The sequence below is a fragment of the Aptenodytes patagonicus genome, chromosome 1, assembly GCF_965638725.1.
Source record: "Aptenodytes patagonicus chromosome 1, bAptPat1.pri.cur, whole genome shotgun sequence".
In the NCBI taxonomy this organism is placed as follows: domain Eukaryota; kingdom Metazoa; phylum Chordata; class Aves; order Sphenisciformes; family Spheniscidae; genus Aptenodytes; species Aptenodytes patagonicus.
The window spans coordinates 33,197,274-33,218,655 of record NC_134949.1 but is presented as its reverse complement, the minus strand read 5'-3'; the positions used below and the strand labels follow the sequence as shown (position 1 = coordinate 33,218,655).

Here is a 21,382-nt window from a genome sequence, read left to right as displayed (position 1 = left end):
AAAGAAAAGTGGGTGAGGAGACAGCAGAGAAAAAAGAGAGAAGAGAAAAAAGATAAATCAATTAAGTTCAGTAAAATGTTAAAAAAAGCATCATACTTTCAGAATCAGTTTTATTACATTCACGGGACAGAGATAACAGAAAAATTATTTGAGACCAGTTGAGTTTAAAGAGACATGGATCAAATGGGCATTAAGAAGTCAGATACAAGTGTGGAATGATCTAATAATTCAATGTGATTTTCAGGAATAAAAGGTTGTAACAAATTTAAACTAAACTATTAAATACTGTGTAGGGTATAAAACCTAAGCTAGTTAGGGAAAAAAGTATTTTATACATACTTTAAATGATCAGAGCTGCTTCCATTAAAATTCATTATTTTTTATTTGGGGGGGAACGTTGATCATTTATAATAGAGTCAGTCATGGTTTTATGGCCTTTTAATCTACCTTCTCAGATGGAAATACTCATATAAATAATAATTAAAAATTGATTTATCTCTAAGAATACGATTTGGCTTTTACTAACAGAGCAACAAACAGACAATGACAAATACCCACATACCAAAACCATTTTTGGAACAGCTAGCTTTATAAATCTTGTTACCACTACATGGGTATTTCATTTGAATCAACTGCATGTACAGAAGCATCCATCCAAGAATCTCTACAACTCTAGTATTAAAAACTGCAACACTAAGGTGGACATCACCAAGGTGGGCGCTCACAAGGCATGAGCGAGACAACCAGGGGATCAGGCCCAGCCAGCACAGATTCATGAGAGGCAGGTCCTGCTTGACCAACCTGATCTCCTTCTATGACCAGGTGACCCGCCTAGTGGATGAGGGAAAGGCTGTGGATCTACCTGGACTTCAGTAAGGCCTTTGACACCGTCTCCCACAGCATTCTCCTAGAGAAGCTGGCGGCTCACGGCTTAGACAGGCGGTCTCTGCGCTGGGTCAAAAACTGGCTGGACGGCCGGGCCCAGAGAGTTGTGGTGAATGGAGTTACATCCAGTTGGCGGCCGGTCACGAGCGGTGTTCCCCAGGGCTCAGTACTGGGGCCGGTCTTGTTCAATATCTTTATCAATGATCTGGATGAGGGGATTGAGTGCACCCTCAGTGAGTTTGCAGACGACACCAAGTTGGGCAGGAGTGTTGATCTGCTCGAGGGTAGGAAGGCTCTGCAGAGGGACCTGGACAGGCTGGATCGATGGGCTGAGGCCAACTGTATGAGGTTCAACAAGGCCAAGTGCCGGGTCCTGCACTTTGGCCACAACAACCCCATGCAGCGCTACAGGCTTGGGGAAGAGTGGCTGGAAAGCTGCCCAGTGGAAAAGGACCTGGGGGTGTTGGTCGACAGCTGGCTGAACATGAGCCGGCAGTGTGCCCAGGCAGCCAAGAAAGCCAATGGCATCCTGGCCTGTATCAGAAATAGTGTGGCCAGCAGGAGTAGGGAAGTGATCGTGCCCCTGTACTCGGCACTGGTGAGGCCGCACCTCGAATACTGTGTTCAGTTTTGGGCCCCTCACTACAAGAAGGACGTCGAGGTGCTGGAGCGTGTGCAGAGAAGGGCAACGAGGCTGGTGAGGGGTCTGGAGAACAAGTCTCATGAGGAGCGGCTGAGGGAACTGGGGTTGTTTAGCCTGCAGAAAAGGAGGCTGAGGGGAGACCTCATCGCTCTCTACAACTACCTGACAGGAGGTTGTAGTGAGGTGGGTGTCGGTCTCTTCTCCCAAATAACAAGCGATAGGATGAGAGGAAACGACCTCAAGTTGCACCAGGGGAGGTTTAGATTGGATGTAAGGAAAAATTTCTTTACTGAAAGAGCGGTTAAACATTGGAACAGGCTGCCCAGGGAAGTGGTTGAGTCCCCATCCCTGGAGGTATTTAAAAGGTGTGTAGATGAGGTGCTTAGGGACATGGTTTAGTGGGCATGGTGGTATTGGGTTGACGGTTGGACTCGATGACCTTAGAGGTCTTTTCCAACCTTAATGATTCTATGATTCTATGATCTAAAAAAGATACAAAAATTCTACTGCCTGAAAAAGGTTGTCACAATTTCTACCCAATGCCTGTTCCATCTTAGTAAACAGATGGACCAAAAAAAAGCAAACAAAAAACCAAACAAAAAAACCAACACTGCTCCCTCTTATCGTTAGTTCATTCCAAATCACGTAAGTGGCCAGAGGAAGCAAATACTGTGACCTGTAATAAGACTGCTTCATCTTCAGAACTTTTGTGCTTACCTCAGGTAAAATATTATCCATACATCTCTTTGTGCTGTAGTATGGCATAAGTATACAATTCACAGAACCCTTCCAGGATTCTGTGTCATAAAGACACCACCTTTATCTGAATTCAGAAGAGAAGTGCAATACAATGTTCGAAGAGGAATCCCTCTTTTCTATAATTGTAAATTACAGAATTATAACCAGCGAAGTCAGGAGGTGACAAAGGTCAATATGCAGGGGTACGAAGAGGGTTCTTAAAAGAAAGGGGTAATATAATTCACAGAATAATTAGCCCAGCTCACCTTTCCAAACTATACAATTATTCTTACAGTAGTCTCACTACAAACTATCTGCTGCCAAGTTTCCCTCCACCCCCCAATGTTCTTATTTCCCATAGTATGCCTGACTTTTACCTTTAACCTGACTTTTCCCTAGCTGCCAAAAAATCTTATATTGTGGTACTATTATGAATCTCTCCCTTTCCTCAAATGTAGCTCTGGCCAATACTAACAAAAGAAAAGACCAGTATCTTTGTCACCAACAGTCAGCTTTGCATGAAATGAAGATAAATAAAATCTCACATGACTTACAATATTTCCACAAGCCATAAAACAGAAACTAACCACTCTAGTATCTGCTGGAATACAGCAAAAAGAATCTGTTTAATTTAATCTCACTAAATTTAATTCTATAGGTCGCATGTCAATAGCTATTAAAAAATCCTGAGTTCATTTTATGTGCTAAAGTAATGGTATTTCCACAGGTACACTACAACTGAAGAACAGGAACATATTTACTTAGGCTGCAATGTTGCAAGAAATGAACAACTTCGTGTATCTCGTAAAAAACAACCAAACTTCCCCCCTGCCTCAAAGCAGAGGTGTCTTTTTTTCTCTTTTTTACCTCATGCATAACATAAGAACAGCAAAAACCTGTCAGTTTTCTGCTATCTTTGCTGGGAAGCTTTCCCTGTCTCACACATCTGCTTTTTGCTCTAATTATATTGGATACAGCCTCCAAGGCTTGCAGTCCAGACAGTTATTAAAGAGAAACACAAAACATTTCATGCTGTAGTCAATTAAACAGGTGGTTAAGATCAGATAACACCAACATGTATTAATTCACATGCATGAATATGTAAAAAGTTAATTATAAGACAGATAAGAATACCTTTTCAGATTTGCATATAGTTACTACAGTGAAAAGAGATTGCTGTGGAAGCATATACCTTTGTAAGTATTTCAAAGCTAAATTATAACTTAGAGCATTGAAAATTTTTTCCTTTAATCTATAAAATGAAGTATATAACTCATTTCTCAAGTCTTAGTAGATTGTAAGACCCTGGCCCTAGAGATGTTCGTCATGTTTTGCCAAGACTTTTTCTGTCGATATTTCTATGTCAGTGAAGCACTTATATCACTTATCTGGTCAGTGTAATCCAGCCATCACCCCAAGAGGCTCCACTGACACATGACAGTACATTACAAGCAGCTTTCAGAACTTCAAGAGAAAAGCAATAAAAGGTCACTGAAGTACTTCCATTTCTGCAGCTGATGCATACCCAATAAATACTTGTGCTGTCTGGGGAAATGATTTCCATCAAACAGAAAGTTTCATTTTGTGTAGCTTACATCAAGTGGATATCTACTGCCAGCAGATATATGCAAACTGCTGGCAAAAAAGCCAATACAGCATAGATCAGACCTGACTGAAGAAGAAAGAAAAACATTTAAAGAATACTTTATAGTTCAAGCTCGCACTGCATATTAATATGAGAGCAAGAGATTTTGCAATGTCTCCTTGTTCTCAAAGGTTTGTATTAAGCAAGGATTTGGTATTAAGCTGTATTATGCCGAGTCTGTAAGCAAAATACATGAACTAATTATAAAGTTTATTTTATAATCCAAATCAGTGTAACTTGTGCCTAACAGCTTTTATCTTACTTCCCTTATTTACATTGCTGAAAATGTATCGCTTGCCTCCCCCCTTAAGGACATTGGCAATTAGCTAACGCCTAGCACAGCAGTTCTAAAAATGCTGCATAAGGGATAAGTACTTCGAATGACATAGCACAACAAAAGCCTGGTTTTTTTCCCCACCTAATTATTTCCTTCAGTCTCACCATCTCACAACAAAAAGTACCATTCTTTCTTTCAATTTTTTTTTGTTGTTTAAGCATTCCACTGCTTTTATTAAGACGACCTCAAGAACCAGGCTAGTACACCATGCTACTTAGGGCGAATGCTATTTTTTAATAGGACCTTATTCACTTAGAACAATATAATGCATTGTTTCTTTATTTCTCATTAAAGTATTTCCCAACAATTTAGAGAAAATACTCCTGTGGAAATGTTCATTGTAACCTCAAATATAATTTACAGGCAAGCAGTCTGTGATGTGAAAATGTTTTTGCTGCCACAGGACAGCCAGAACAATATTGAATGCTGATTGTTCATTAGTGTTTATTAGCCTGTCCATTTAACTAATTAACAAGATTATGTAGTTGGTGCTCAGCCCACAGGATTTTTTGGTTGGGAAATTAAACAGCATCATTTAGAACATAAAACGGCATTTACCAAACTATCTTGCAATGTGGCTCCCTTCCCAAGTGAAGGCTATCGTTCTTGCCACATCCTCAAAGAGCCCTGCTTTCAAGCCAACTCTGCTATTCACGTTATCTTCCCAGTCAGTCAGCCACTTCACCACACTGTTTCCAAATCCAGTCACAGCTTTGGAATCACTGAAGGATGGAGTTCAGTGCAAGTACAGGCTTGTCCAATTGATCTGTTGCTCCTAAAAACTGCTTCCCCATTTTTCTCCTTGCCATTCCTTTTCTAGCACACTCCAGACTTTGAAAAATGACAATTTTAAATACATACAAAACTCCCTTTTCTCCTAAAATGAGACAGTGAATACAGAATAAAAAGGTTTCTCGGTGTCATCATTAGATACACAGCATTATCAGCACCTTCCTGCCAGATAAGGGAAACCCATCCTCTGCTGGATTGCAGAGCAATTCAGGATGCTCCTTTCCTTAACAGCTGCATACAGTATCTCCTTCCAACTGAGGAAAAAAATCCAACGACAATAAGCAATCTGAAACCATGGAGAGAAGTACTTGAAAAGAAAATTCACCTTTGATGAGGGTACTGCTGTGGAACCTGAAGGTGATGCATCTCTTGATGTTTTCAGTGATTGAACTGATGTCCTCTCTTTACCTACAATTAAGAAAAAATTAATGACTATAAAATTATGTTAAAGATATATGTTGCAAATATACTTACTGGCTTAGAAAAATTGCAGTGAAATTCGCTCAAGTCAGACATGAAATCTACATGCTCCACCATCTGATAAATACTGATAACGCTTTCTTCTCTTTACAAAGAGAGAAGAGATATAGCTATATTATTTCACATATTTAGGAAAACCCATTGTCCTGTTTTTCAACATTAACTGAAAGGGCGTATCAATATGATTTGGCAAGTTGATGTGGTTTTACTTTTTAATATTCCTGTAATAATATAAACGGGTGAAATATTAGACACCAGTCAATCACTCCAGGAAACCAAGCAGCGTAGGAACTGGTTTAGCAGGCCACAGTATGTTGAAAAGCCCTGCCATGGGAAACAGTCCTGTACTGTATCAACCACGGGCTAGCTGCTCTTTGTATTATCAGTGTTTTTCTTGTAAGAGTTAAACATCGGCAAAATGACAATTCAAATTCACTGTGCTAATCACAGTCTGTGCACAGCCTTGCCACAGACCAGTTACAGGCAGCCCGCAGCAGCAGAACTGGTTGCTGTGTAAACCACTAGTTTTCAGCCTGTGGCCCGTGGATTACATCTAAGGGATCTGCAAAAGGTAGATAGGAAAAGCAAATGTGTTGTCAGTAGGCCTAAATTAACTAGACTGTTCACACTCACCGGGAAATGGCTGACTGTTCACAAGTGGAAAACAATAGACTTACCTTGGCTTCCACTACGTTTGTATCAATACAATTAAGAAAGGGATGAATTAAAAAGCCTATCAAATACTTATGAAAATTGGGATGTAAATTATTTCAGTAGAACTATAAACAAATATGGCTTTAATTTAATGAGTTGAAGCGATAAAGAGCAGAGATGGCATCTCACTCCTAATAGCTGAGCTATTTTCCTTTTTTACTCAATGCCATAAAATAAGACTGCATCGTGTTGTGTATTTTAAAATACCACTACTTACACAAAAAATGTAAGGAAAAGTCTATGCAAAATGCATACTTTTAACAAGGAAATGTTTAAGCGGTATTTGAAAAGTTGGTCTTCCACTCTTTCCCCACATTTTCATACTATATGTATAGTGTAGACTTAATACAAAGCAAAGATCAAACACCTGCTCATCTCTGCTCAGTGTTAGAGGCAAGTGACTTACTGCTATGATGTTGAAGGACTACTAATTCATGCAAAAATCTTCACAGCTACTGATGGGTCTTTCGAAAATGCTACTGAAAATAGTTGGGGAAGTTACTCTGGCAAAAGCAAACGTTCCAAAGAGCACTTTAACCCTCGATTTGAAGATCACGCTAAATGGAGAGCATACTTAAGAACATAGCAAGCAGCCTTATTTAAGAATTTCTAGTAGCCATAAACCAAAAGGTGAATTAGGAATTACCTTTAACTAAAAAAGCTCTTTAACAATGAAAAGAAATAGCAAAAAAAAAAAACTGTGAAAAATTAAAAGTTCCTATAAATACAAAGTATATGACAAAACCAAAAACGTGAGTATAGAAATAATCATGTCTTTCATCTGTCACACTCCCCAAAGCACAGTATGTCTCCCTTGACACCACCAAGTAACACAGAAGTTTTGCTCCTGTGATACCTGCTTTCCAGCCCCATGGATGAGCTACCACCTTTTAAATTTACAGACTACTCTAACTCTGCCTCCTACATGCCTCCTTCGTCACACTGGACTCTTTAACGATTATCTCAGTTGAGTGGATTATATGTTTGCGCTTGAATAGGTGAAATAAGCTGATACAAGTGGCAGTAAATTATTCAAAGTTAAGCAGAGAGAGAAACCACCATTTAACTTGGAGACATTATTAGGCCATTTTTTCTGAATGCGTGTGGCTATTTTGAACCCACAAGCCCTACTTGTACAATCAAACATGATGCTTTCTGAGCACTACTACTTGCCTTCTTGCATCTCCTCGGCATACCACTCTACAGACCCCTTACCGACTGGCCCGGTGAAGGAATACTACGCTGCTTCTCTCTATGCTCTCCCACCACAGCTGAATGCCTGTCCTTTCCCATCAGCCCTTCCCTCCCTTTACCAAGCTTCTTTACGTCCCCCTAGTTTTCTTTGTTCAAATCCTGCATTTATCCTAATTTATGAAGGGCTGGAGAACATGTAATAATTCCTCCTTCAGTGGAAGTCATGAGGCCAAACTGATTCAGACACCATGATTTTAAACAGTGTTACGATATTTAAAAAGACGCCGTATTGTAAGTTCTGCATGAAATAGTATATACTTCGCGTGTTGTAAATCCATTTAAGTAGACTAAAATGTACTGCTGACATATATGAAATATGTCCCACTTTATGTTCCTTTTAAATATGTAATACATGAGCTTACCTAAGACAAATCATATTCAAACACAATTCTAAAAGTATTATTTAAGCCATTTATACCTTGCCATTGGTATAAATAGGCCAATAGGCCATTTTAATTCAGTCATCTAGAGGAACAGTTTAGTAGTACCATTTTCCAGGGAACAGGCAGTTATAAAGAAATAGTCCAGTGTACAAGCCATCTGGTCTCTTAAAACTGATTTAAAAATGATGGGGAGAGGTGTTTAACCATGTAATTGGAAAAAAATCCCAAAAGCCACACACCTAAACGTAACCTCCTCTCTTGACCAGCATCTTTTCTGGTTTGTGAAGATGCCTGCTTCTACTTCGCTACCTCCACTGCTGTTTCAGTAATTCTGCCAATATGATAGAAGTCGGCTCAAAATTTTAGGAAAACTCTGAAACATTCCAAAATTTTATATGGTTTCTCATAACAATTTTTTCCTGTTCCTGGTAATTATGATCTGCACATCTACAAACTTAGTTGAATATCATATTTTTCTCTTCTTCTTCTACACTTAAAGGAATTCATATTCACTGAGTATTGCTACAAAATGTTAAAAGAATTGCAATGATGAGCTAGAAAGATAATTTGTATTCTACAAGGAGTGAAATGATTTCTCAATATTTAAACAATGTTAACTAAACTCCACAAGATCTTTTTTGGCAAGAAATGCTACATAATGGTCCGGTGTGCCACTCTGAAAACACACAATATGCCTATCAGTGAATAAAAAAAATCTAATTAATTTTTAAAAAGCTGCCAAAATGAACAGTAGGTTTGCATAGTTCACTAGAAAGCATTTGCAGAAAGGGAAATCAAATCAGATTAATTTACATAAGCTGTACAAACAGCAGTGGCTAACATTGACTACAATGTATACTAAAAAAGGCAATTTTGCCTTTTTTTTTCCTCCAAATTATTTAAATAGGAAAGCCTTAAATATTTTCAGAACAGATGATTCATTAGATTTCTGGGGAAGATTAACAGCCAAGCTTTTAAAAGGAAGAACATAAACAGTATAGATTTGACTGAGATGTTTCACATTTCTATGAGGAAAGCAAGATTTGAGAGAATCTGACAATGAGATGCAATTGCTAAAAAATAACCAGCCTCAAAACCCTAATAATACAGGGCTAAGAACATTTTCAGAAAATGTAACAAGTAGCAGCATGTACTTTAATTTCTCCAATTTTTTTAACCCCTCTTTTCCCCTGGTTGCAGGAAGAAAAGTCTTCATCTGCTATAGAAGACAGCAAAGTCTCTTGTAAGGGAATCCAATGAAGCACATGAAGTAACAGAAGCAGCTGATGCTAAAAGGAGAACAACATACGATACTAGAAAAAGCTGTGCAGCTGAAACTCCTAGTCAGTCTAGAGCTGCTACTGAAATAACACCTACAATCTCCCACATGAAATACGTAAGGGAACAGAGAGTACAATGAAACAACCAAAGAGCAGACAACACATAATTGGAACAAAACGTCCAGTTTTCTCATTGTAAAAGACAGCATGTAAAGAAAAAGGGCTTATACAGCGAGTTGCAGTTTCACCTCACTAACCAGTTCTCGTCATTAATCCAGCATTACCTTGCTGAGAAGAAATATTTCTTTTATGTAAAGATGACATACTTCTGCTATGCTGGGACTGGTGGAAAGGATAGGCTTTGCTTCTTTCAGGAGAGTAGCTCCTGCTGCTGACACTAGAGCCAGATCTGCTGTGCGGAGAATCCCTTCGGCTCCCTGGCGATTCCCTGAAGAAAGGAGAGTCCCTCTTATGAGGGGATCGCTCTCTCATATAATGAGAAGGATAGAAGCTTTTTCTTCTGAAGCCATCTCTGACGTCCCTTTGAAAACAACAGAAAAATAAAAAGTTACTTGGTTATCCTTCCGATGTTTGTGGAACAGCACTAGATAATACAATAGCAACATTTTATGTCTGGTAAATACAAATAGGTTAGCTGTCATCTGCAGAACACATCTTAAATCTTCAGCATTGTTACAGTACTAGGCAACAAATGAAAAACAAGTAGGAAAGTAGAAAAAAATATGTATATGTATGTAATTTTTTTCAGATTTCATTCAACTACTTCATCGCTAGAAGCTAATTCCTTTCTTCTTCTCAATAATACAGCTAAAATATAAGAGAAGAGACATTCAAGAAATTGGGACTCTCACATTTTATTTCTTCAGATTCACTCCACACTCCACTTCACCTGGAAATTAAGCCTTAATTTACAATAGCTAAAAATGCATATGTAAGTATTGCTCACACTATTTGGTTGGTTTTCAACTCTATTTTTCTCTTACCCTTATTTTCAAGGGACTATGTCCCTCATTTGATTTCACACACCTTCCTATGGGAAATATCATTGAGGGATTTCAGTTTATATCCAACAAGGACAAAAGGAAAACTGCAGACTATCTATCCTCATGCCTATGTATCCACGCAAGGTCAAACTCTGAATGAAAATATGAAGATTTATACCTACTAAAAAGTCTATGTCTTCCACAGTACACAATATTCATTTTGAGCTTTACTGTAAAATGCCACAGACACAGTCAGTATTACATGAAACCCAACTGATTTGAAACCATAATGTAGTAAACACCAAAACTTTCTACTAAATTTGTATATATATATTTATATTTATATATATTTATATATTATAAATTTATATAAATTTATATATATAAATTTATACTCCAGATGTCCTGGTTACCTGCAGATTATATTAATATACATATATATGTAAAGGTCAAAAAAAACAGTATCAAACTGAACTTTTCCTAAAGAATCTCAAAGCTAACAAACATGCAAGCGAACACCTACTGAATCTAGCCTTGTGACATTTGCCTTGGTTGGAAGACACATTGCTAAGAGAAGCAAGTACTTCTCAGCTCCTCCACAGCATTGCTAAGTAAAAATAAAGACTTCATAGCATTTATAGTAAGCCAGAATGTACCTTATTTCACTGCTTTTCTCCCCTATTTCTCAACACAGTCCAATATTTTAAATAAGGGAACATCTCACAAAGACAAGCAAAGATCTGGTGGTCTCATTTAGCACAATGTAGCTATAGCTGATTTTATGTTGGTGGAGAAAAGGAAAAAAGCCCTCTAGTGTACAATTCCTACAGCGTGTTACAGGCCCACATTTGTGACAGGTAACAAAGGACTTCAGTGTGCCAAAGGTGTTTTGGACTACTGAAACTACACAGGTAGCACCACAGTAATACAAACCCTATTACATTGATGTGTTTTATACAGTGCTGATTTACTTTTTGCATGGAAAGCACATCTGCGTAAGTGGTTCTGCTTCTGCAAGCAAACATCCCGCAAGCAACATTGAGGTTATTCTGCAACAGAAAAATCATCAGGGCGGGGGCATAGCCAGTAAAAATACAGAAATCCTTCAGCTTATTTCTCCAATTCCAGATGGAATAAAGTATTAGGAAAATAAAACAAATCTTTATTTTGAAAATTTTCATACGAAACTGAAGTATGAATCAATAGCTCTCAGCCACCCTGGTTTTCAGTAAAACGCCAGTGAAGCAAAGCCAGATTTTACACTTAAATAACTACCTCACTGCTAACAGACCACAGGCCTTTTATAGGTATCTTATCTTACAGAAAAGCATGTTTTACAGGTCTGCATACCAAAACTGATACAGGACAATGTTACATAGTTTTATATCTAACAGGTGTGCTAAAAATCAATATTCATTTCCTTTCTAAACATGTTTTCTTCTTCTGTTTATTGCGACACTTTCTTCTCCCCAAGTGAGCCAGCAAAAGAAACAATTAAGGAATTGTTAAATAGTACTCTATTTAACAACGTCTACACAGTAGCCATTGTATAGATACTTACATCAAAGAATGAAGCACCCCAGAATACACAGAAGGATAATCCTCCTGCTTTCTTCAAAGTCCTAAGAGCAATATGCCCAGCTTTGGACACTACTCTTTAGGAAATGTGTAGATTAACAGGAGACTTTCCAGAAGGAAATAACTGAAATTATCAGAGACTGAGAAAACAAGTTTAATGAAGAAACACTCAAACCCCTTTGTCCACTTAAATTTAGCAAAAAGAAATCTAAAGAAGCCAGGCAAGTTCTCAAACCTATGAGATGTAGCTGAAAATAGGGAACTAACGCTTTATCTACGTTACTAGTATGAACATTTCAGGTAGCAATAGACTTAAAGTGAAAGTTCAGACTTGAAGTATACTTAGAAAGATTAGCTCAGCACTGAACTAGTTTGTCTAGTTAAGTGGGGTTTTTTTTATTTATTAAAGAACATATTGATCAAATATTTATTAGGAATGAGTTAGGTACAGCACACTTTTTCTTCAGTTTCCTTCTAAATCTCTCTCTTTAAATAATCTTACTTATTTTTAAAGCACAAGCTTTCTGGCAGACCAGTACACCACTTTTATGCCCAAAGCACATTTTTATGAGCAAGTTATTAAGCCCTAGTATACAGAGAAGTTTATTATGGAAATGTTTACAGAGCCCCAGCTATTGCACACATATAATACATGCTCTAATATTCACATAATTTACAAAATATCATTGAAACACACTTTTAAACAGGAAAACATTTAAAAGCCTCATTCTACAATAGTACTATGCACAAAAAAGTAGAATCTCACTTTCATTTTTTAAATTTTCATTTCATCACTCCGTGTTCATTCTTAACTGGACCCTATCTCATACTGAACACTCAAGCCATTAACTATATTAAATCTGTTTCGGACAGCACAGCAACAGCACAGCATTTCTGATGTTTTCCATTAATGTAACAAACTACACTGAACAGAACAAAATAAGCATTGTTTTGCTTTTTTTTTTTTCCTTAAATACTTAAGCTAACATACACCTGCAATTTGGTGATGAAGGCCCCAATTCAGCAAAGCAGTTAAGCACATGCTTCAGATTCCAACACATACTCAAAAGGTTTATTGAGCAGGGACAATATTTAATAGACATGCAAAATTTTGTGCTTGGCTGTAACTTTAAAATAGAACTACTGCCCTTAATAACAAATACAGAATTAATCCCTTTTACATAGGATCCCTCTTATCTTTATACTTTGTATTCCCATCTCACACTTAGTCCTGAAAGCACAGTTTAGTTCTCTCAGCAGTGTTGCAACAGGAAGTATTGGCATTTTTAACCTCCATGAAACTTGAGCATTAAATTCTCACTAAAGCTGATAATCTTGGATGAGCTCCTGAAATTTTATAAGTAAACAGCCATACCCTGATACACCATCCACCAAGGGCAACTTAGGGAAGAGCACAAGCCTGAGAGTTATTTCAGTTAACCATCAGTTCCTGTTTCCTGGAGGAAAACACACAAATATGGAATAGGCAAAGGTACAGCTTTTGGCATAGCAGGAGACCAAGGGAATACAACACAGGGGCGATTTTCTGTTGCCAAAGGATCAGAGACACCACCTTTCCTAAGCTACCACTACCACACTGAGTACTTCTGGTCCCATCCCTCCCTACCATTTTAAGCCCAGCAAGCCATTCAGCAGCAACGTTGTGGGAAACTGAGGGCTATGAAATGCCTGGAATGGAGGTGTACTTGGGTACGTGAAAGCACATCACATGCAATACGGGAAAAAGTTTTATTTGTAAGAGGAATCTGTTCGCTCTCTTGAATTCATTCTACTGGGCAACTGTGTACAATACTTCATGCTTACTACTCTTTTGGACTTCTACATCCCAATACAGACATCCATCTTTTCAACTAAAACATTAATCTATGATGTGCTCCAGCCATAGACGACATAACTCACACTTTTGACATTGCACTGAAGAGACTGGCAACTCAACAGCGTATCGCTGTGGAGCAGAAACTGTAGGTTCTTTCAGTAACTCACAGGTGAGTGCAGTCTATCACCTAGGTAAAAAGTCAGAGAAGTTTATGTGACCCCTTCCATCTGAGAAAGATTATTGCTATTGTCAAAGGGGTTACTCATTCCATTTATAGGCTTGCGCTCGATTACTAACCCTGCCTAAAAGTAACTCACACAATTTTATAAATAAATTGAGGGAATTATACATATCTCCTAAGACACCAGACTTCAGTGCAAAGAAATAAAACAGACAAGATCTGAACCACGCTTCCTAACTCAATACACTTTCTCTGTCTCATAATACACAGGCAAGGGGAAGGGGGAGGAAGAGTGAAACAAAAATAAAAAATCCTCTTGCCTTCCTTGTCAGGACACTGCAGGGGCTAATAGAGCTATCAATGTGATTCAGATGATGTGGAAAACATTTCATAAAATATACTACACCCCTGACCTCTAAGTTTCTCAAAAGATTTGCTGTGTTATATATCCAAAAAGCAAACACGAAGAGTCAAGGACACCTCTACCTTTAACATCTTCAAAGTAAATGTAGGCAGTGGAAGATTCCAGCCACCACCCTCTCTCCCAGAACTCATTCCCTTCCTTTCCAAAGTACGCAATACATGTTTGTGCAACAAACCAACAATTTACTTTAATTCTCCTTTAGAGACTTACTATAATCTCTTGTTATTGTCCAAAGATCTTTATGCTGATTTATCATAAGCTAAAACAATACAGTGAATTACACCTTTGTAGATATAAGTAATTGCATCTGGTTCCACCGTCTTTCATTTGAACATTTGAAATGATGACAGATTTCTTATGACAACCGGTTTTCAATGTTTTATGACTAAGCGAGTAACTGCAGTACTTACGATATTTGCATTTGCTTTAAATGAAATTAACATAATTATGTCTAGTCAATGTAATCCTATTAACAGCTTTTCGCATGAAGGCAAAAGGAAACAGGCATTGCAGAACAATAGCAGATCTCACAGAAGAGAAGGATAACTAGATATACCAAATGTACAACAAAAAATTAAAAATATATAAATGCTTCATGATTTTTATGCTGCATGTAGGACTACTGAAGTCATCATATGCAAACACCAAAACTCCACACTGATGCCACTTGTCCACCTCACTCAACAAGAAAGCTACTAAACCCATCTCCCCACCCCCCACCTTGGGATGTCATGACAGATCAGGGAATAAAAACTAAGACAACTTGAATATTATAGCAACATTAGAGAGAAATGCCTTTTATGTTCTTTAATTGAATAGTGAAGCTATGCACTTCAGCTGAAACTGGAAATCAGATTACACTCCTCTTTATCCTTAGTAAAGAGTACCCTCTTTTCTACTGCCATCGATAATGTACTTTATTAAACTTGCTGGAAGATAAGCCCACACAATAAAAGTATATTTAAATTCAAACTCTCTTTCTATTATCTGACAGAGAGAAACTATGGTCAAGCATACAGATTAGGACAGAAGAACAAGAAAGAAAGAAAGAGTTAGAGTCCAGGAAAACACAGATTTAAGTACCAAAGAATTAAGAGCAAACAGCTTTATACAACTGTGTGCAGAATAAAGACAAAATATGTTAATTAGACAAATCAAGAGCAAAGTAGACAAAATAACTGCATTCAAATGCATGTGATCTTGGCTTCTTTTCGAAAATGAGGGCTTAGTAAGTCCCTGCAATTTCTCTACAATAGAAAATAAATCATAGGTCTAAAGTTCCAGAGTGCATATTTGCTTAAAGTGATGGATCAAGTTACAATTTCTATTAACAGCTACAGCAATTAAAACAGCACAGAATTTCACTGATAAAATATTTACTGTCAGACACTACTGTTGGGCCAGATTTCCTATTCTCGACTTTCTGAGCAGCATGTCATCCCAGAACAGTCAAGCAGTTCAGATAACTATGTCGAGGAATAAACTTCTCAATATAGTAGCAACTGAATCAATTCCTAAACAGACTTAAGTCAAAATGGAAACCATTCAAATCTTCTATCTCAATATAAAAGCTTAAAATTGAAAGGAAGACAGGAAACAAGATACGGTATCTTCATATACTCTTATTTTTTTTCCTGATACCATAACAGACCAGAGAAACTCGTCATCATTATTGCTTCTAGAGAAAGTTCTAATGGGACAGACCTTCCTAAGTAGGTGTTTGCACATTTACTGTCATCCTGCCTTAGGCACTGAGACCAGCACATGGGAAAGAATTTTTTAAAAAGTTTCCCTGTGGTACCAAATTGTGGGGTTGATGGGGTGGGAGATGGAAAAAATTCCCAAGTACTACCCAAAGCAAGCATAAAGGTATTGAGAACAAGCATTTGTGGACAGTAACGTGCTATGAAACACTAGTAAGCAGCTCTATGGAAATTTTTTAATAATTTATTTTTTAAAGATCTTCTAAATCAGTGTGGGAAATGACATGAGACTGTGGAGAAAAATACGCACTGTTTAGAGTCATGCAACTTTATACTGCCAAATTTCTGAACAAAAGAAGGTTTTTTGGGAGTTGGGTTTGGGGGGTTTTTTTGGTGGGTTTGGTGGGGTTGTTTTGTTGGTTTTGGGGGGGTGGTGTTGTTTTGGGGGTTTTTTTTTGGGGGGGGGTGTTTGGGGGTTTTCTTTGGGGTTTTGAGGTTTGTTTTGTTTTTTACTTCACAGTCAGTGCTTGCCAAGCAATTCAATGTAGGCAAGCATTTGTTTAACATACACACTAAGTATCTGAAAAAGAAGGAAATATTTTTGCACTATATTTTTAGGGGCATAAGTGAATTTTATGTTCAGCAAGCGATTACTCTCTTTCTCAAAGGCTATCTTGAAAATTCTTAAATAGAAGAACCCAGAAGCCATGAAATATCTGCTAAAGGAGCTCTTAAAGCTTTTCATCGGTATGCCGCAGAATGCCATTAGTTCATTGATACTTAAGAGAAAGCAACAAGTAGTGTACTGTAGTAGTATATACTGATTTGATCAACCCTTGTGGTTAACTTTCTAACACTATCAATAAAAAGCTGCAAAAGGAAAGAGCAAGTTGTGGAACAGGTTTATAAGCAGCAATACCTTATGTCAGTAATACTGACACACAATACCCTTATTATATTTAGTTTTCTTCTCTTTCCAAATCCCTTAATGAGATCTATAAATCAGAAAAACACTCCGTTTTTCTCTATATCAGAAAAATGCTCCACAAATCGCTGTTTTTATTCTTAAATCAAAGTGAAATTTGAAGCAATTAGGTCAAATAGGTTTCATTTGCTTACACCTCGAAGTTTTGTAATAGTGGTACAGACTTCTGCATAGCAAACAAATAAAAGTTAGCAAACTACCTCTGGTTTTGGATTTCTCAGGATAAAAGACATTATATATATATGAAGAAAAAATTTATTGTCCATAATGGTTTTTTTTCTTTATTTGATCTCATTTCTTCCTGTCAAGTATGTATTTTGTTCAAAATCAGAAAGCCCCAAGCTAAGACAGACATTTCCTCTTATAAATTATTCAGCCATGTAGCTTCACCTTTTTTTTTCCCCCAGTTTGCTTTTTCCTTTCACTTTGATTACAGTTTACAATCACTGTAATATACATGAATATCTCTTTCCTTTTTTTTTTTTGCCATTTCCCATATATTGCAAACAGCACTTACTTGAACATATTTAACACAGAGACAAGCCACGCTACCTGGGTAAATCCCTTATTAAAAATCCTTTTGCAACTACTGTATGCCTTCAGTTATTTCAGCGATTTAATAAGTTAACTTCAGAGTGCACCTCCATGACAAGTCATACTGATTCAAAGTGGTGCTGCTACAATCTTAATCTTCTCAACCTTCCTTGAATCCGTATTCCCACTCCATGCCTAACCTGGCATCAATATTTTCTCTCAGGCAACCAAACTGGTAGATAATTATTTAATTGATTGTGGTGGGTTAGCATGCAGGACCAGCTCACTGAAGAGCACAAACACCTGAAACAGTACCAGGGAGAGGGAAGAACTAGAATGGCACCAGCTTAGATAGGTTTAAACTACTGTGGAAATAGATTTTTACTGTAGGAAGATCAGTCTCCTTACTGCATTCATGAATTCTATTTATTTATGATAAATAAAATAGGTCCCTTGGCAGAATTTTAGAGTAGTTAAGGTTAGCATCAGCAAGACTCAAAGAAGGAAAACATTTTTTTTTCTAAAAATAAGACATACATATCTAAGCAACACTGAAAACACAATATTCCAGCTGTAATAAATGTAGATTCAAAGATAAATTTTTAAACGGACTACTGCTTAGCAGAGACAAGTTTTAGTAAGGGACAGAAGTAGCAGTAGCTGAAGCGAGAGTTTCTGAATAAGATAATTCATTGCTTGTCACTTCAATCTCCTCTGTTAACATAATCCTTTGCCTTACTTAGAATCATAGAATCATTAAGGTTGGAAAAGACCTCTAAGATCATCGAGTCCAACCGTCGACCCAACACCACCATGCCCACTAAACCATGTCCCTACGCGCCTCATCTACACGTCTTTTAAATACCTCCAGGGATGGGGACTCAACCACTTCCCTGGGCAGCCTGTTCCAATGTTTAACTACTCTTTCAGTAAAGAAATACTTAGATAATCCTTGTACAAAATTCTTCCAAAAACTGCATCAAGTAAGATAAAAATTGTAGAACACATACTGAGTTTACTACCTCATCAAACCTGAATTGGTTTGCCCCTCTACTCTGCTCTGGTGAGACCCCACCTGGAGTACTGCGTCCAGCTCTGGAGTCAAGAAGTACGAGAAAGACTTGGACCTGTTGGAGCAGGTCCAGAGGAGGGCCACAAAAATGATCAGGGGGATGGAACACCTCTCCTATGAAGAAAGGCTGAGAGAGTTGGGGTTGTTTGGCCTGGAGAAGAGAAGGTTCTGGGGAGACCTTATTGCGGCCTTTCAGTACTTAAAGGGGGCTTATAAGAAAGATGGGGACAGACTTTTTAGCAAGGCCTGTTGTGACAGGACAAGGGGGAATGGCTTTAAACTAAAGGGGGGGTAGATTTAGACTAGATATAAGGAAGACATTTTTTTACGGTGAGGGTGGTGAAACACTGGCACAGGTTGCCCAGAGAGGTGGTGGATGCCCCATCCCTGGAAACATTCAAGGTGAGGTTGGAGGGGGCTCTGAGCAACCTGATCTAGTTGAAGATGTCCCGGCCCACAGCAGGGGGGTTGGACTAGATGACCTTCAAAGGTCCCTTCCAACCCAAACCATTCTATGATTCTGTAAGTCAATACATTAAAATACCTTTTCCATTCTACTTCCAAATTACATAAACACGCTCTCAAACATAATTTCCAAAAATAATTAGGCATACTAGACTAGGTAAGGTAGGACTTCATATAACACAATGCAACTGTTTAAACTCAGATTTTAGAAGAGAAAGACATTCCCACAGCTGGCTGACACAACGCTGTTGCATGTCATGGCATCAATATTCGGTTCCACTTAGACAAAAGCATTTGTTATCAACTCACAAACTAAAACTACAAAGCTTCATATACATGGGAAAGAACCTTGTATGGTTATGCAAATACATATCATGAATAAATGTCAAGACTAACATTAAGAATAATATATTAGCATGCAAAAATAGCATCACCTTTTAAAAATAATACCAACGGCATGAGATCATGGAATTGCTTTATTGAGGAACTTTTCCTCAGATGTAGATCATAACACACTCAAACGCAGCAGTAGGTGGAAATGACATATCAAAAATTTTCTCTTTGCAGCAAAATGCTTAACAAAAGGATGCCTATACTGTCAATAACACCAAACTTTTTCCTCTCCTCTACTGAAATTTAGAGCGCATCTCATTTTGTCAATTAAGGGGGGGGAGGGGGAAACAACTTGCATTCATGTAAAGAAACAACATCTAAGCAAAGATCATCCTAGTATTCCCACCCTCTCTCAATGGGAATTAAATTCCCTGAAATGTTTAGTATATTAAAAATATAACAAACAAGTCCTTGGAACCTAAGAAATGAAGCATTTATCTTCCTAAGGGAAATTATGTAAGTCCTCTGTGACAATACTCCCTGTCCTGAGAAAGCCATGACTACATTCATTAACCCAATTCACTAGCTGATCGTTGAAATGATTTAGTTAGATGTTCACCCTAACAGTAGTTGTCTGGACTCGAAGGGAGACTCCCTTCTCTTTCCCTCCCCACTGTCTCTCAGTACCTAGTAGTTTTTCAACATATTTGTTAGGAAACCTTTCCAGAATAATCAACTGCTATCCGTGGGAGTTTGCCTCATTATTTCCCAGTACAGCATTAACTTGCTAGTTTGATACCATCTACCACTCAATTATAATATTAGCTATAAAACTGGACCAGACGAGCTTGCTTTTTAAAGTCTTCTTTAAAGTGAGATGTTAGCCAAGATCTTACAGTGTACAGGTATATAATCTTATCTTTAGGCATGTTGCCCTATCATACATTGTAAACAGAGGATCTCCTTACAGCTTATTAGCATTATGTAAACATAATTGATAAGAAAATAATCATTTTCCCAAAATGTGACTTAGTTTTAAGCAACAAATCAACATTATTACAAAATTTAACTGAGTTTGTACACACTACTGAATTTTTCCTTACATGTATATCATAACATACTAATAGCTGTAGCGAACAGTTCTCATGCAATAACCACTGTTAATATAATGATGATACCAATTTCATATGACAATTTACAACCTTACAAAAACTGCAGTGGGAAACAGTTGTACACACAAAAAGCCATAGATCTTTAAAACATAACATAGCTTTGGATCAAAAGCAAGTTGAATAAACACATGATAGCAGTTGAGAACCACCATGATGAGAACTTCTAGGTTTTTTGTTACCAAATTTGGTGTGTTTACTGTAATTGTTGTCAAATAAATACTTACAAGTCCATTTACTACCTAGCTGTTCTTTATTCAACAATAATTCAGGCTGGGTTTTTAAGAATATCAAAATGTTCTTTGAGAAGATTATAACTACCTGTCTTTAGTCCAAAGAACACTTTGTCAATCCTTTAGAGTCACAACATAGAGACCATATTCAAATGTAACTACAACATTTCAAAGGACCAAAGTATAAGTAATACCAAACACACAGAATCAGACTGAAAATACCTATTTTTAATTATGGTTTTCGAAAACAATCTTACCCAGTTTTCTCTTGTGGCTCTCAGCAGGAGTTAAAACCAAGATTTAGAACCCTTCTGAGTTTCATAGAAAAAGTAAGCTCTACTGCATGAGGCTGTATATTTACAAGCTCTGCAGGGCAAAAAAAAAAAAAAAAAATTCAGGTAGTGGGAAGTTCTGCTAATTTGACAATTCCCACATAGGAGAAACTTTGAAATGTTTTGATTAGAAAAACAAAGCTTCCATGACATCACTCTGAAATGAAATAGAACAGCCAGACCCCTCTATTACCAACAACAGTCAAAAGAGTCTCCCATCAATTAGGAGGGGGACAGGGGGAAATCACAGCTCAGACTCCTGTGAGAGGTTCCAGGGTCCTGGCTGAATAGTAGGAATACTGGCACTGACCTCAGAAGCTCATGAGGAAAAATGATTAAAAGAAATTAAATGATCAACACAGCATATATTATGACTTTAAA

At 37.5% G+C, this 21,382-nt stretch overlaps 1 protein-coding gene across 3 annotated transcripts in view; it reads right to left on the bottom strand.

The window, feature by feature from the left end:
* PPHLN1 (periphilin 1) overlaps nucleotides 1-21,382 on the bottom strand; it is a 79,132-nt gene that overhangs the window by 36,002 nt on the left and 21,748 nt on the right. For 2 of the 3 annotated variants that reach the window (XM_076331447.1, XM_076331456.1), the window contains exons 6-7: nucleotides 9,478-9,692; nucleotides 5,366-5,448 (exon numbers count right to left, since the gene is read on the bottom strand). In XM_076331447.1, the coding sequence (XP_076187562.1) occupies nucleotides 5,366-5,448; nucleotides 9,478-9,692 (298 nt within the window). Of the gene's footprint in view, nucleotides 1-5,365; nucleotides 5,449-9,435; nucleotides 9,693-21,382 lie in introns of all 3 variants that reach the window. The other variant, XM_076331437.1, reaches the window with a different exon arrangement.